This window comes from Ochotona curzoniae, unplaced genomic scaffold, assembly GCF_017591425.1.
Source record: "Ochotona curzoniae isolate NIBS_2020 unplaced genomic scaffold, NIBS_Ocur_1.0 scaffold_3223, whole genome shotgun sequence".
NCBI lineage: Eukaryota > Metazoa > Chordata > Mammalia > Lagomorpha > Ochotonidae > Ochotona > Ochotona curzoniae.
The window spans coordinates 4,927,506-4,942,656 of NW_024467108.1; the positions used below are offsets into that span (position 1 = coordinate 4,927,506).

Consider the following 15,151-nt stretch of genomic DNA (forward strand, 5'->3'; position numbering starts at 1 on the left):
CGCCCATGTGGGATCCCGGTGTGTATGAGGTGAGGACTTTAGTTGCTAGGCTACAGTGCTGGGTCCACATCAGTTTTTTTGTTGTTGTGTTGCTTTAGCTTCCATGGAGAAGGGGTTCCACCTGGACCTGGCTTACAAAAGGAGCCCTAATTTGCAATCCCAAAAGGAACTTGAATTTGCATGTCTGTTCTATAGCTCTTGATGTGTTTGCTTGTTTAGAAGCCTGTACTTCTGTCTCTGGTTTCCTGGTTTTAAAGTTGTTGCTAGGTGTTTGATTTGGAGAGTGCACTTTAGAAAGACCACCCAGGCCAGCAGGGCGCATGGGCAGTTCTTGTCATTTTTCTGACATGAGTGAGGCAGGTCCTCATCTGTAGAACACGGAGGAATAGTGAGTTCCAGGCATGGTTCTTCCAGCATGTCAAGTGTAGTGCTTATCCCTGTGAGGCAAGTGGGAAGAGAGAGCCTGCAGAAGCATTTGTCACTGTTTGTTTATTAACCTCAGGGATAGGAGCAAAGATCCCGTCCCTGTTGGCTTAATTTTTTTCTCTGCCTGAAATGGCTCATTTTTTCTTTTCTTTTTTTTAAAAGATTTATTTTTATTGGGAAATCAGGTTTACATAGAGGGGAGAGAGAGAGAGATCTTTCTGTTGGTTCACTCCTCAAGTGACATCAATGGGTAGATCTGAAGTGATAAAGCTAGGAGCTTCTGATGCAGGGTCCCAAGACCTTGGGCCATCCTCAACTGCCTTCTCTAGCCACAAGCAGGGAGTGAAGTAAAGTCCTAAGTTCTATTCTTGCAGCAGTCCACACAGACTGGCAGGATACAGGTGCTTTGTAAGGAGCAAAAACCGGGAGCCGCCCTGGAGTGGAACACAGACTCAACCTTTGCATGAGGTTTTATTTCCACAAGAAGGGCAGTGTTTTCAGAACTGGCTTACATGGCTGTGCCAGAAGAGGAGCTGAATGTGGTGCAGTCACCTGCTTAGGCTCTGGAGGACTGTGACACAGCCGTGGGAACTGGTGCAGCGCTGCAGGGCTGGCTGGGCCTCTACCTGCCCACTGCTGGGGTCAAAGGTGAAGACTCTGTCGCTGCTTTCCCCGCGGTCATCCCGCCCGCCTAGGATATGCACCTTCCCGTCACACACAGTAAGGCCGCAGCTCTCCTGGGGAACAAAGGCAAAGACAGTTTAGCTTCAACATGGGCTTCCCTTGTCCTACCCTGGCCAGACTGGCTAAGAGAACTGTGCAGATTGAACAGGCAGTCTGGCTGGCACAGAGGCAGGAAATGGGACAGACCTGAGTTCAAGGTCTAGCTGGACCCTTGCTAAGTAATGGGGCCTTCCCTTTGGCCTCTCTGGACCTTGGTGTCACCTGTGAGGTGAGAAGAGTAACTGCAGTACCTTCTTAGCAGAATGTCCTCCCCACCTGACAGGGTGACACAGAATCACCAGTGCTTGGGGTGCTGTGAGCATACTGACAGCAGGCAATGTGTGTGCACATACACACACCTGAGACACCACAGATCTCAGGACTGGACAGCCACTGGTTTCTCTCATGTTTCAAGGGGGGTAGTTTCCAGGATGGGGCCTCCCCTCTGATAGCCACTGTTCCCACTTTCTGCCTCAGCCACCAGCTGTGGCCTTTAGGCAGTAGGAAATACAGGGTCATGGGACCAGACTCCCCAATCCAAGTGATAGCATGGAGCTGGGATCTAAACTGCTCCAGTGTGGCCGAAGATGGCTATGGACCAACCTCTCCAAGGCCGTCTTGTCATCTATGAAATGCAGGGTGATGATCCTCTGAGGACAGAACTCTGTGCAGGAGTGTCAGAGCTTCCCTGGGGAGTGAGTTTCACTCTTGAATGGAACCAGTGCCAGGCCCTGTGCCCTACCCCATGGCCTCCACTTACCACGGGGCTGGGAAGAACAGCTGCCTCCCCCCAGACATCTGTGCCAGGGTTATAGGTGAAGATTTTGCTCATGAGGCCGCCCACCACGTAGATGGTATCCTCCAGGGACACAGCCTCCAGGCACCTCTGAGAGAAGGGCGCTGGTGACCGCAGGCTCCACTGGTCCTCCTTGAGGTTAAAGCACTGCACCTGAGGAGCAGGAACCATGGCAGCACTGAGGCCTCAGTCCCCATCGCCCTGCTGCCTGCTCCCTGCTCCCTGCCACCTCTGTTACCAGGACACACATTCACCACAACTGTCATTGTTCACCAGACCTGAGCTTGGCCAGGAAGGCAGAAGAGACCCCACTGTCCTTGTCCCCAGGGGCTCTGCACCTTACTCTGTCCTGTCTCCAGCCCTATTCTCCCCTTGTGGGAAGCTGCCTTGTCTTTCAAGGTCCATCTCGGCACCCCATCCTCAAAGCCAAAACATTAAAGTCTAGATGAGCTGCTGACCTGTGCAACCTGTAGGTGATTTTCCTGATTTTATTTCCTTGCCCAGAACCTGAAGGTGACTAGTGATGGGATTAAGTGAGAGGCAAGTGCTGGCTCCTTGCCCTGTCTCCAAGCCCTCTCACCCGCTGAGGTCTCCCCGCCCAGGTCATCACTTACCTTGTCTGTGTTCACGCCATCCTGCCTTGCGCCTCCAATCACATAGAGCTGGCCTGCGCAGGTCGCCACTGCCGCAGAACTCACGGCCTCTGGGAGGGGTGCAGCAGCTGCCCAGGTGTTGGAAAAGGGGTCATAACGCTCCACACTGTGCAGGCGCTGCAGGCCGTCAAAGCCACCCACGGCAAACAGCTGTGAGTAGGGACACCCACAGGGGAATGGGATTGGGGTTGACTTAGTCCCACTGCCTCAGTCTGTGATGAGAAACTATCCCACTCCCAACTTCAGGACTGAACCAACCTGTGAGGGCATCCCAAACCGTGTTGCCACCACTTCCCAGGCCCAGTGTGCTCTGGTTAGCCATAGATAATGAGAGCCATCTCTGGGACATGTACTGAATTCACATTAGATCCATGAAATGCCATCTGGTGGCGCCACACTGCTTAACAGTAATAGCAGGTAGTTCATTAAGGATTTGCCTCTATTAATAGCATCCAAAAAGCACTTTTGTTTGTATTTCTGAATTATAGTTTGCAAAGATAAAAGGCAGGTTTTTTTTTTTTTGAAGGTCAAGTCAAGGGTCAAACCTGTACCGTATTATTTGGCCCAGGGCTCACACCTTTGACTGGGAGGCCGTACTGTCGCATAACTGCTATTATTATTAGCATTAGTGTTACTGTATGACCTTGGGAAAAGTCCCTTTTCCTTTTACCCTGTCCCCCATCCCTTCTTACAAAGAGGTGGCCTTAGATAAGGACCTCCCCCACCCCAGGACATGCACAGATGGGTGCCCTGCATTCCTGGGCAGCAGCTCCAAGTCCCTACCTGTCCCTGCACAACCGCCATTTTGTGCCTCCACCTGCCCGTGTGCAGTGAGGCCACCCTGATCCAGGTGTGCAGATGGGAGCTAAACATCCACACATCACGGCTGTTGATGTGGCCTCCTAGGGATGAGAAAAGAAGCTATGGAAAGGGCCTCCAGACCCAAAGGAACAACTGAGAGCAGACAGGAGGAAGGACTGCCCCCTTGGCTGGTGCTAAGACTGAGTTTGTGACTCAGTGTGCTTTGAGCAGGAGGTGAGGATGAGTGGAGAGGGGACTGACGGTCTGAGCAGGAAGTTGCTGCTCTGCACTGGGTTCCAGCGCCGGCCGCCAGGCCCTGTGCCCAGGGCAACAAGGAGGGAACAACGTTCAGAAGGTACAAGTACAGAGGGGCCCTGAGGCAGGCTGCAGAACTGCACTGGACACAGAGATGCAGGAACGCCTGCCCTGGTCCCTGGGAGAGGTACAAGGTGACCCAAAGAGTTCCTTCCAGTCTCCTTACAGGAAAGCAAGGTGAGGCTTAGATATCAGGACTGACTGCTGAAAGCCACAGGGCTTCCGGTCAGAGCAGAGACCAGACCTGCTGGGCCTGCTGAAGGACACAGCCCGCCCTGTGGGTTAAGGCACTGGGATGCAGGCTTAGAGCTCCCTACCCATACTGGGGCAGAACTGCCTGTGCCACTCTGCCTGAGCCCTGGACCCAGCCAAAGCAGCTCCTCATCCTCGTCCATTAGGTCTCTGCCCTCAAGGGGTTTCACCCAGAGCTTCCCATCACTTGTTCAGAGCATGGGTCAGCAGCTTGGGGACATATTCCTGCTGAGCCACATCTACTCTGCACCCCACTCTATTCCCAGGGATACCCAGCAGAGGCCTGGCATGTTGCCCTGAGACTGCAGGTGGCCTTGGGTCAGTTATCGCCTGGTAGCAGTGGTGCAGTTGGTCTCGGAAGCCTCCTTCGCTTATTCTGCTCCACCTATAGCTCACCTCACTGTCAAGTGCAATCTCCCCAAACTTGGAATGACCCATCCCCATGCTTCCTGCCTCAACTACAGTAACACCTCTTCCATGTGCATCCTAGGGGCAGGTACTCCTTCATGCACACATCTGCCTGCCTTATGCTGTTTCCTTATTCAAGATCTGGCTCTTCCCATGAAGCCAGGCCAGACCCCCTGATCATCATTTGAGTACCCCAACCAGCTCTGCCTCATGGTAAAGCACTCCAGGGAAGCACTGTGTTTCCATCCTCTGGGTATTGGGGAGGGCATGCGTGTTTGGATCAATAGATGGTGTGTCTTCTTGCACTGCCATTTTTTGAGATAAGGAGAACTTTAGCCTCCCTGAGCCTGGGTTCTCCCATATGTTAAATGGAGTCATAGTTATAGTGGGGACTCCATGGTAACACCAGTAAGCTGACCAGGCTGTCTTGGCAGCTAAGGAGTAGCATCACGCCTATATCCAGCTCTGGGCCCTTGGGGGGAAAGCCCTGCTCCCAGCAGCCCACCAGAATCGTGCCCTCACCTGAGATGTAGATGTCGTTGCGGAGGGCACAGGCAGCGAACTCGGAGCGCGGGTAGCCCGGCAGGCTGGGCAGTGGTGTCCAGCGCCGGCTCTCTGGGTGGTAGCTGTCAGCGAAAGGCAGCTGCAGGAGACCCTTGCGGTCACAGCCACCAATGACCACAATCACTTCAGCCAGGTCCATGAACCTGGGGTGAGAATAAGCCTGATGCCTGCTGGCCTGTGCCCATCTTGCAGTTCCCAGATGGACCCTGGTAACTTCCCTGAAGCCAGGGAGGGCTCACTGCATCCTTCTGAGATCCAAGTTACAGAGGCAGAGCCTTCCCGGAGCCCTGCTGGGTGCAGGTCCTGCATTCGGCCCGATTTAAGTACTAAGACTTGAGTGTCTCCCTGTGGGTGGCACACCATCTTGGACTGCTCCATACCCCATCTCTAGGTGTGTGTGCCAAGGGACAGATTTGTTCCTTTTTCCCATGCACCCACCTACTTAAGTCCCTCACTGATCTGTGAGTTGCTGGAGGATAAGGGTCTTCTCCAACACTCCCGAATGCACTAGTACAGGACCTGCATGGGCAGGCATCGGGACCTGGACAGATGGGTAGGCAAGAGAACATGTGCCAGGTGTGCCCTCCTTGCGTCTCCCGCCCTGGACTGCTGACTCGGGACCAAGAAAAGCAACTATGTGGTCAGAAGAATAATGGAATGAGTGGCTGGAAACCACACAAACAGCAAAGGGCAAGAGGGCTGTGGTTGTACCTGCGTGGCCGCGCCCGCAGTGATCCTGCCTCTCGGCCCAGGATGAAGCAGGTGCGAGCTTCGAGCAGCAGCGGTCGGCACTCGCCGCAGGACTGCAGCAGATCGTCCGCCTCCACCTTCTCCACGAAATACGCAGGTGCCAGCAGTGGCAAGCGCACGTGCTCCAGCAGGCGCGGCAGCTGGCCGCGGCGGGCCGGGGCGTCGTGGCGCACCCAGCGCATGGCCGCTTCGAACACCGCCTCCTCGCGCGCCACGCCCAGCGCGGGGTCCGCCAGCAGCGCGGCCACCTCGTCCGGCCCCAGCTCCAGGAAGTCTGCGTGACGCGCCACCTCGGCGAAGGCCTGGCGCAGCACACGGCTGCAGCGCTCGGCCAGCGACGCGAGGGAGAAGGCGGCGGCCACGCGGCGCAGCGCCAGGCTGTTGTGCGCACGCAGGCGGCCCTCGAGGAAGCGCGCGCAGACGTCGCGCAGGCCCGCCACGCCCAGCCGCTCCGCCAGCGCCAGCACGGCGGCCGCCTCGTCCTCGGCGCGCAGCCGCACGCCCGCGCCGTACACGTAGTCGAGCACGGCACCCAGCACCGCCGCCGCGGCAGGCCCGCCACCAGGTACTTCCACGGGCACGAGGGCTGGGCTGCGCTCTGGATACCTGGACGTGGCGGAGGCAGCGAACAGGCTGCGGAAGTAGGTGCTGCCCGCGCTGAGCGCGGCGCGGTGACATGGGAAGTCACGGCCGCCAGCGTGCAGCACCACATCGGTGAGGGTGCCGCTCCGCCGGAAGGCGTTGAGGGACTGCAGTAGGCGCTGCGCGTGGCAGGACCCGGCGCACGGAGCTGTGCAGCCCGACACCGTCTCCTCGCGTCCTGGGAGCTCCCGCATCCTTCTGGGGAAAGAGTACAAACAGGGACCAGAAGTACACTGTCTGGGGACCGGCGGAGGCCTCATCCATGCGTGCTTCCATCACTTGCCCTTCCTGCCTTGGCCTGCGATCCTGGCCCAGCCTGTCTGGTACCTACCTATCTACCTGCTTGCCTGCCTACCCGCCCACCCCAGGGTCTAGGCCCAGTGGTATCTTCGTTCTCCCTCGCCTGCTCAAAGGTAACAGCACATTGCATTCTGCTTTTCAGACCTGCCCGCCAAGGTGTTTCCTATCTTCATCTGCAGGGCACAGATGGTACCTGCAGATACAGGTAGGAAACACCTGTGCAGAGTCGAGTGATGATTGTTCACAGGTATGTTCTCAAGTGCCATTTCTGTGTCGGGCAGCAAACAAGGCAGCCATGGTTCTCACCTTCCAGAACTCCTGACTTGGCAGGCGTCTCAAGGGAAGTGTAGAATATTAGGGGAGCTGTGGAGGGGTGGACGGTAAACCCATTTGGAGGAGAGACAGGGGAGGCATCCCTGAGGGAGGGGAGCTTCAAGCTGAAAAGGAGGGGTGGGTGGGATTAGGCGAGGGGCTAGGAGTGGATGGAGTAAAGTGCATCCTCTTTGAAGGTGGGAGGTAGAGGGTAGGGGTGGAGCACCAAGCGGGATGGGCAGCTGCCCTTTTTCTGGGGCATTCTCTTGTTTTCCTGAAGGCGGGACCTGGCAGAAACTACAGTAAACTCTCTAGGGACCAGATTGGGGTCCTAATCCTGCCGTTCCCTCTGTGTGAGATGTGTCTTTGGACTGAGTCCATCTGGTTTTTTCTATTTTGTCACGGGGAAAGGCTCAGTGTGCCTTTCCGCCAGGGGTTTGCTACGAGGACCAGAGGTACGGCCTTGGTAGATGCAGTCACAGCCGGCTGTCCCTTGCTGCTTACCTTACCACTGGCTGTGGTGAACCCATCGCCTCTGCTAGCACACCTCCCAGACTGGAGGCAGCTGCTCTGATCCAGGCTGCTTTGCTGCTCCCCCTGCAGGCAGGCCAGATCGTTGCCCTGGAAAGGGCGGTCAGCCTGGACCACTGTAGGCAGTGTCACAAACAATGAGACCCTGATGGATTCGGGAGTTCAAGTGCAGGGGCTGGCCAGACTCCAGGATCTGCAGGCCTGGCTGCCTCTGTCTGGGGACAGCAGCCTGAGGTCAACTGAGAGGGTCAGCGGGGTCATCAGAGCACTCCCCTCCTCCTCTGTTCTGTGCTGGCCCTAGGGACAGCTCCTTGGAGACCCAGGAAGGGCAGGGGTCATCAGCCTAGCAGTTGACCCTCCCCATGGGTGTCCTGCAGCACCAGGGGCTTCCTGCAGGGAGGGCGGGCATTCCCTCCCAGGAAGTGTGGCAGTGCTTTCTTGCTCGTTCTACTGCCATTTACCCCAGACGCTGTGGACACAGGGGCATCAGACCAGTTTCCACCGCGGGGGTTCCCAGTTTGGGGGCCAGAGGACCCATGGAAGGTCAGGAATCCCTGTAGGGCTTGGTGAACAGCCTCCCAGGGTGGCTAAGTCTAGGCACTTGCAGCTGAGGGTCACAATGCAGGCTCAGCCTGTAGAAGTTGACTGAACCATCCCATCCCCCTGTTTTAGACACACGTACCACACAAGTACACATAACACAGCCAGGGTAGCCCTGCCCCAGAAGTACCTGGTGCTTACCTGGCCAGGCCCTTTCCCAGGTGCTCTGCAGCTGCTGCTCTTGCAGGGATTCCCCCGGCTGTGCCTGCCACACACACCCCTGACCGGCCAGGCTCTAATGTCCCTGTGCTCTGCCCAGACTCATGCTGCAGCTCAGCTGAGAGGACAAAGGGGCTGGACTCCAGGGGGAGGGGAGAGCAGAATGGGAAGGGGGGCAGAGGGGGATGCCAGGCTTTTGTTCCACTCTTGGGCCAGCCCCAGGAGGGAGGGAGGGAGGAGGTAGGAGTACGTGTTGGATAGATTGTGTGCATGCAACTCCGGGGTCTGATGGGCTTAGGATTGGGGTAACCCAATGTTGGCCCGGGCAGATGGGGTGTAATTGTGTGGGGTGTGGCTATGGATACGTTCTGCCACAGTTAGTGGTTGTCGTTCACCTGCTTCTGCCACATCCTGCCACGTTCCTGTTCATCTCTGAACCTTCACTTGCTCCAGCACTGGCTGAACAGTAGGCGTGATGTCGCGCAGCTTTGCGTGGCCCAGTCTCTGTGATAGTCTGTTTCTGTGTGTGGCAGAGGTTTGTATCTCTGGGCTGTGGGTGTCACAGTGTGTTAATTCATGGTTCGTGTGGTGCCAGAGGCAGGGGTCCCCCATGGACTGTGTGCACAGTGGTCAAGAGAGGGGTTGGCTTCAGTACTGGGCTGGCTGGGCAGGTGAGCTCATGGCAGCTCTGGGGTGGTGCTGGGTCACACTCCCTCCCTCCACAAAGGACCAAGGGGCCTATGAGGGAACTGGATTTCCTCAAAGCCAGTAGGAGTATGGCTTGGGCCCTGGTCCTCCAAACAGGAAAGAGAGGGACCCCTGGCACTTGCCTGTCCTAGCAGCCTGCTAGGACACTCAGGAGACCAGGGTCACTGCGGGAGGGCAAAGCAGCCCTGCGTCTCTGGGCTTTACTGGCTCAGCTGGTCAGCAGCAGGTGAGGAGGGGGCATCCCTGTGCCTGAGTGGAATGTGGGGGCCCAGGGTAGGTTCCACACTGGTAGGAGGCTGGCTCTTCACCTTCTCTGAGACCCAGAGACGATTAGCCAGAGGTCTGGAAGCACAGCATTTGTTAAACAGAGGCTGGGACTAGGGGGCCAGCCTACCCACCTTTCTCCAGTACACACCTGAGCCCAAATGGACTCAGAGGGCCAAGATTCCACTTACGGACCTACCCTGACCTGCGCCCCCTCCCCCGCTCCAGCCCTTTCCCACAGAGGGCAGAAGCATTAGGAACTGGGCTGGGGGCTGAGCAGCTGTGGTCCCAGGGCTTTATTGGCTTTCAGCCCAGATGCCCGCACTGTATTGGACATAAGGTCAGGTCCAAATACAAACCCTGTTTAGGGGAAGAGGTGTCTCTGGATGGAGAGCTTGTCCCTGCTCCCCCACTACCCCGACCCCACCAGGGGGCTTAGACTGCCCCTCTGTGGCCACAAGGGGGCCTGCTAACCCCACTCCCTACATCAGACCCAGGAGCCCTCCCTATTTCCGGCGCCATTCCTAGCTGGGATTCTGGTTTTGCCTGTTCCCAGCCATGTGGCCTTGGGCAGTCCCCTCCCCTCTCCCATTGTGGTCCATCACAGTATGAAGACATGGGTTCCTGAGCCCAGCACTGCTCCAGTAGGGGCCTAGCTGTCCTGCCATGTTCCTGTTCATCCTTGAACCTGGTTAATTCTCAAGTGATGCCCAGGCCCACCCTCCCACTGGCGGCGCACACACAACACGTGTCCAGATGGCAGCTTTAATTGTCCTGGCCAAGGCCCACAGGCTCTCTGCACTGCAGGCCCACTCTTGACCAAGCCCCAAGGACACTCGTCCCAGGTGGACTCTGCAGCAGGGAGCTGCAGTCTCCCAGTCTGTGGATCTCGGCATCTCTGTCCACATCAGCTGCTCCTGGGGCACACGGCTCGGGCCCTCTCCTTGGCAGGGCCCTGATGGGGGCGGAAGGCCAGTCTGGGAGGAGGCCACGCCACTGCAGCTGGCCTTCCTTCTGGGTGAAACCTCCTTGTGCTTTGAGACTGACCAGAGGGGAGAGCCACCGAGGGCAGAGGCCCAGCCCAGGCCCTTGAGGCAGGACACATGGGAGAAGTCAGTCACCTTGTAGGCGTGGACAGGACAGATGAACGGGAGTGGGGAGGGACAGCGGAGTGAGCATCCTTTCCTCCGTAGCCCAGAGAACCAGGCGTAGATGCAGGGAGGGATCCTGGGCCCCAAACCCTGCACTTCTTAGAAAAAGCCCCAGGCCCGCCGGGGCAGCCAAGAGGCAGGGGACCTGACCTAGGGAGGATCCGATGCCAGGAGAGGCCATGGAGCTAGCTGCCAAAGCACCGGGAGTCCAGATCCTCTCCCGTCTGCTCTCCCAGGTTCCCCCAGCATGTTGCCAAGCTGGGACAGACAGGTCTTCAGTTAACGCCCACTCAAGTCTGTGAGGGTCCTGGTGCGGCCGCCACCCCCTCGGGGCCCCAGAGGGGTAGCAGAGCTGTTGGCATAGGTGTCGTAACTGTTGTCCGAACACACAGAGAGCTCATCGGAGACTTCCACGCCATCACTGATCTCTGAGAGGAGGCAGAGAGACAGCAAGTGAGGGGGAAGCAGGAGGCTGAGCAAGCTGCTGAAACCCAGGGCTCTGCTCTGTCTCTGATGGAACCACTGACCTCACCTCAGTTTGCTGTGTCCCTGGAACCCCACCTGTCAGTCCCAGAAAGCCATCTGCACTGTCCCCTAAGCTTGGCCACCCCGTTGGGAGTGACCTCCCTGTCTTAAAATCTGTCCCTGGGAGGCTTTTGGTGCAGTGGTTGAGACACTACTCTCAGGAGTTGGTGTTGTGGCTTGGCAAGTCAAGCTTGTGACAACAGCATCCTATGTCAAAGTGCCTGTATGGGACACCCATACCAAGTCATGGCTGTTCTGCCTCCGAGCTGGTTTCCTCCTAATGTACCTGGGCAAGCAGCAGCAGATGGTTCCAAGTACTCAGACCCCTGCCACTCACATGGAAAACTCAAATGTAGTTCCTGGCTCCTGCCTTTGGAATGTCCCAGCCCTGGACATTGTGGTCATTCAAGTAGCAGCCCAGCAAATAGATCTCTGCACCTTTCCCTGTCTGTCACTCTACCTTTCACATAAACAGAAATCTTAGACACCACTTGTGATGCCTGTACTACCTATTAGAGTGCACAGCTCCACCCGCAATTCTGACTGCCTGCTAATGTGCACCCTGGTAGGTAGCAGGTGGATGATGACTTAACTGCTTAAAGCGCTCCCACCCATATAGGAGACCGAGGCTGAGGTTCAGGCTTCTGTCTCTGGCCTAGCCCAGCCTCGGGTGTTGTGGGTATTTGTGGAGTGAGCCAGTGGTTGGGTGATCTGCACTGTCAGTAAAATCTGGCTTAAGTCTCATCTGTGTCTCTTTAGCCTCTCGGGCAGCCATAGCCATCAGGGCGGCAGCACCTGCTTTCCTCTGCCCTGATTGTACCCAGCACCTCCAGGATAGGGTGCTGGGCACAGGACAGGAGCTCTGGGAGGGTCTGTTGCGTGGGAGCTCAGCCTGAGGAATGGTGTGGAAGGCCGTCTCAGCTCCTGCTTGCAGCACCTCTCCTCATGCCCACTGCCCTGTCAGTCACCCACACCCTCCCTCACCATCCCAGGAAGCTCCAGTGGCCCCCTCTGTCCCTAGTCTCCCCTTTCTGGAGAGCTCTGTGACACCCCAGTTTTGCATGTCTTGGTTTACACAGCTGTCTTCTCCACTAGACCGGTCATGCCATCAGGGACTGGCAGTGAAGAGGAGTGGAAATGAACACCTGTGGGGTTTGTGTATGAGCTGGATAAGCGGGGTGGGCTTCAAAACAGGTTCCTCTGACCTGGCCCTGCCCTGACACCCTGCCTACCACTGATGCCACACGGGGATAGGCAGCTGATGGCTGTGCATGGGAGGTATGTCTGTGTGTGTGTGCACGTGTGGAGGGGTGCGGGTTGAGCCAGATAGGTTTGCGTTCACCTGTGCCCTTACCTAAGTGTGAATATGCATGCACATCAGCGGATGCTGCCGCCTCAGCCCCGCTGTGGACCACGCACCTGAGAAGATGAGCTTCTCCTTCATGATGCTGACATCCCGGCTGCTCCTGTGTACCGCAGCACTCAGCATGATCTGCTCCGGGTTGTAGCTCCGGATACCACCCAGGCGCCACCTGCAGGGAGGGCCCCGTGGGCATCAGGTCCTTTCCCCACCCCTCGCTGCACAGGTGGGGAAACTGAGGCCCAAGTTCAGTTGACCAAGTCCTGGCCAGAGCCCTCCTGCCTTCACTCCCTCCTCCCCAGAACCCTTGAGTAGTATACCCTGGGCCAGGGAGATGGCTTGGGGTTGGTTACACATTTGGCTCTCGGGCTAGGACAGATTTGGGAAGTTCAGCAGGGATGACTGCCCTGGGGTACACACAGCAGTTTCACAGGGACAGCTAATGCAGCAGAGCCAGAGGGAAACCCCAGAGAGGAGGGGAAGGAGAGCAGGTGAGGGCAGGTGTGGGGCTTTGCTCTGTTACAAGTTCATAAGGCAAGGGGCCTCAGAGGGACTCAGACGGGGTTGTCTGCTATTCTGTCCAGGTGTCTGACTGCAGAGGGACAGGCTGGAGCAGAGTCCCTCTGATGGCCAAGATGGGTGGGACAGGATGGAGAGGAGGGGGATGAGTCAAGGGCAGGCTACAGGTGAAGGCCCAGAGCCATGGAGGTGTACCAAACACAGGCCAGGGAGGACTCAGGTCTTGTATCCACCCCAGGGCATGGTTTTTGCGGCCTCTGCTCCTCCAGATCAGCCTCAAAACCCTTGTCTCTGAGCTTGGACTCTTTCTGGGATCTAGACAACCCACCCTATCCAGGCTGCTGGCTTCCTCCCTAGGAAGCTGGACCCTGCTTGAGTGAGTGGAAGGAGCCAAGACTGCAGAAATGGACAGACAGGTGGCTGGGTGGACAGGGCAGACAGACAAGGTGGCAGCCAACAGGGGGTTGGGGGAAGATGCCTGCGTCCTGGCTGGGCTGACTGCCCCACGGGTCCTTGAGGTGTGTCTGGGTCTCACACTGAGGTGTCCCCAGCATCAACCCCAACACCTGCTTTAAGGGTGGCCTGACAAGTACCAGGAAACTTCAAAAAGTCTGTAGAATTAAAAGAAGCACATTTCGGGGCAACAGATTTTAAATTCATGCATAGTTTCTTTTATAATATTTTTTCATGCAGTTTAATGAAGATCCTTTATATACATGAAATTTTAAAAATGGTAGCAAAATGACTTATCTTTTAATTCTATTTCCATGAACTTTTGGAAGTCCCTGCATGGCTGCTTAGTGAGCCAATGAGTGGAGGAATGAGGCTGCCAGGGCCTTCTCCCCCATCAGGCCACTGCTGATCACCGCCCTCCCCACCCAAGGAGAGTGACACAGGCATGGCTGTGCCACATGGCAAATCGTTTCACAGGCTGGCCTCCCTGCACACTGCAAGCCGTGGGAGACTCCAGGCTGCACTGAGCAGGTACGAGGAGGCAGGCAGTGGTAGCCTTTGTTGGGCCTTGTCCCCCAGAGAGCTTTATCCTTGTATAAGTGACCAGCTAATCCACCTGACCCAGGAGGGCCTGAGCCACCTGACCAAGGGCGGGGCTCTAATCCCTAAAGATGGTGGTCTCAGCTGGGAATTAGGGTTGAGGCCACAGTGTGCAGCCAGCCAGCCCCAGGACAAGAAGCTCACCTCTGTAGGGCCTATCCCAAGGGGAAGGGGGGAAGGGCTGGTGTGGGAGAGGAGGAGTAGGGGTGTGAGCCAGAGGCAGAAAGTGGAGGACACAGGAGAGAAAGTAGTAGGGTGGGGAGAGACACGGACAATGTGGAGATAAGAAAGTGAGCGATGCAGGTGAGCCCAGGGAAGAGACAGACAGGGCAGGGCCTGCAGGGGGTGGGTACTGGACTCCTGGGAGATGGGTGCTGAGGCAGGGCCCAAGAGGGGCCAGGGCAGGAACCTGCCATAGGACACTTGTCCCCACCCACAGAAAGGGCAGCAGAAAGGAACGCGGAGGGACACAGAGGTGGAACGCGCAGGGCCAGGGAGGCTGCAGGCAGGGGAGACCCAGGCAGGGCTTCAGAGGGAACTGCAAAAGAGAGTGGCCAGAAGGGACCAAGAGGAGGAAGAAGACCACACCAGAATTACCTGATCAAGTGATAGCTGTGACATGCCAGAGTGCAGCAGAGAGAGGAAGTGGGGGAAGAGAGAGGGGGAGAGAGAAAGAGGAGGGACATGCGCCATCAGAGCAGGATGGGACAGAGAGAACGTCAGTCAAGAATAAACCCCCCCAACCAGACCTCCCCCTGCAGCCGTGAGCCCCAGCTGCTGTTCTTGTGTGTGTGTGTCAGGAAGTCCACAGGGCACGGGGAAGCTGAGTGCTGGGGGGCAGGGACTCAGTCAAGGCCATCAGCAACATGGGCAGAGCCCACATGAGGCCATAACCCAGGGAGTCCACATAGCGGGGGCAGGGCAGGGCTTGGCCATGGGCCTCTGGGAGTCCACCACCCTTTTCCCTGGGTCTGGCCTCTCGGGGGCCCCGAACTCAGGGCCTGGGGCAGGTCAGAGCCTACTCACTTCTGAAGCACAAAGATGCCCACGATGAGGGTGAAGGAGATCAGGTCAGCGGCCACCCACAGGAGACAGTACTCTTCTGGAGGCTGCAGATAGAGGGCCCGACCAGCGCCAATCAAGCCCAGGGCCCAAGGACCCACATGACCATTGGGGAGTGGCTTAGCAGCTGGCGATGGTGGCTGGCAGGGGTAGGCACTGCATGGGTATGCTTGTATGTGTGTGTGTGTATGCATGCACATGTGCACACCTGTCCAGTGTGTGTGCAGCCTGGAGAGCCTGCTCCAGCAAGTCCAGCTAAGCAAAGACACTGTGGACA

General features: G+C 57.2%; 2 protein-coding genes across 2 annotated transcripts in view; both read right to left on the reverse strand.

Annotated features, from left to right (window-relative positions):
* Nucleotides 1–972: 972 nt before the first annotated feature.
* KLHL35 (kelch like family member 35) lies at nucleotides 973–8,336 on the reverse strand. The gene is made up of 7 exons (XM_040964442.1): nucleotides 8,215–8,336; nucleotides 5,650–6,525; nucleotides 4,897–5,081; nucleotides 3,382–3,500; nucleotides 2,560–2,748; nucleotides 1,910–2,098; nucleotides 973–1,163 (listed from the first exon to the last, which is right to left on the reverse strand). The coding sequence occupies exons 2-7, from the start codon at nucleotides 6,522–6,524 to the stop codon at nucleotides 975–977; spliced, it is 1,746 nt and encodes a 581-aa protein (XP_040820376.1). The 5' UTR covers nucleotide 6,525; nucleotides 8,215–8,336; the 3' UTR covers nucleotides 973–974.
* A 1,619-nt stretch (nucleotides 8,337–9,955) lies between these two features.
* The window catches only part of GDPD5 (glycerophosphodiester phosphodiesterase domain containing 5), a 67,843-nt gene continuing 62,647 nt past the window's right edge, over nucleotides 9,956–15,151 (reverse strand). Inside the window, exons 15-18 of the mRNA XM_040964441.1 lie at nucleotides 14,839–14,921; nucleotides 14,410–14,424; nucleotides 12,300–12,412; nucleotides 9,956–10,783 (exon numbers count right to left, since the gene is read on the reverse strand). Of these exons, the coding sequence (XP_040820375.1) occupies nucleotides 10,635–10,783; nucleotides 12,300–12,412; nucleotides 14,410–14,424; nucleotides 14,839–14,921 (360 nt within the window). The 3' untranslated portion in view covers nucleotides 9,956–10,634. The remainder of the gene's footprint in view (nucleotides 10,784–12,299; nucleotides 12,413–14,409; nucleotides 14,425–14,838; nucleotides 14,922–15,151) is intronic.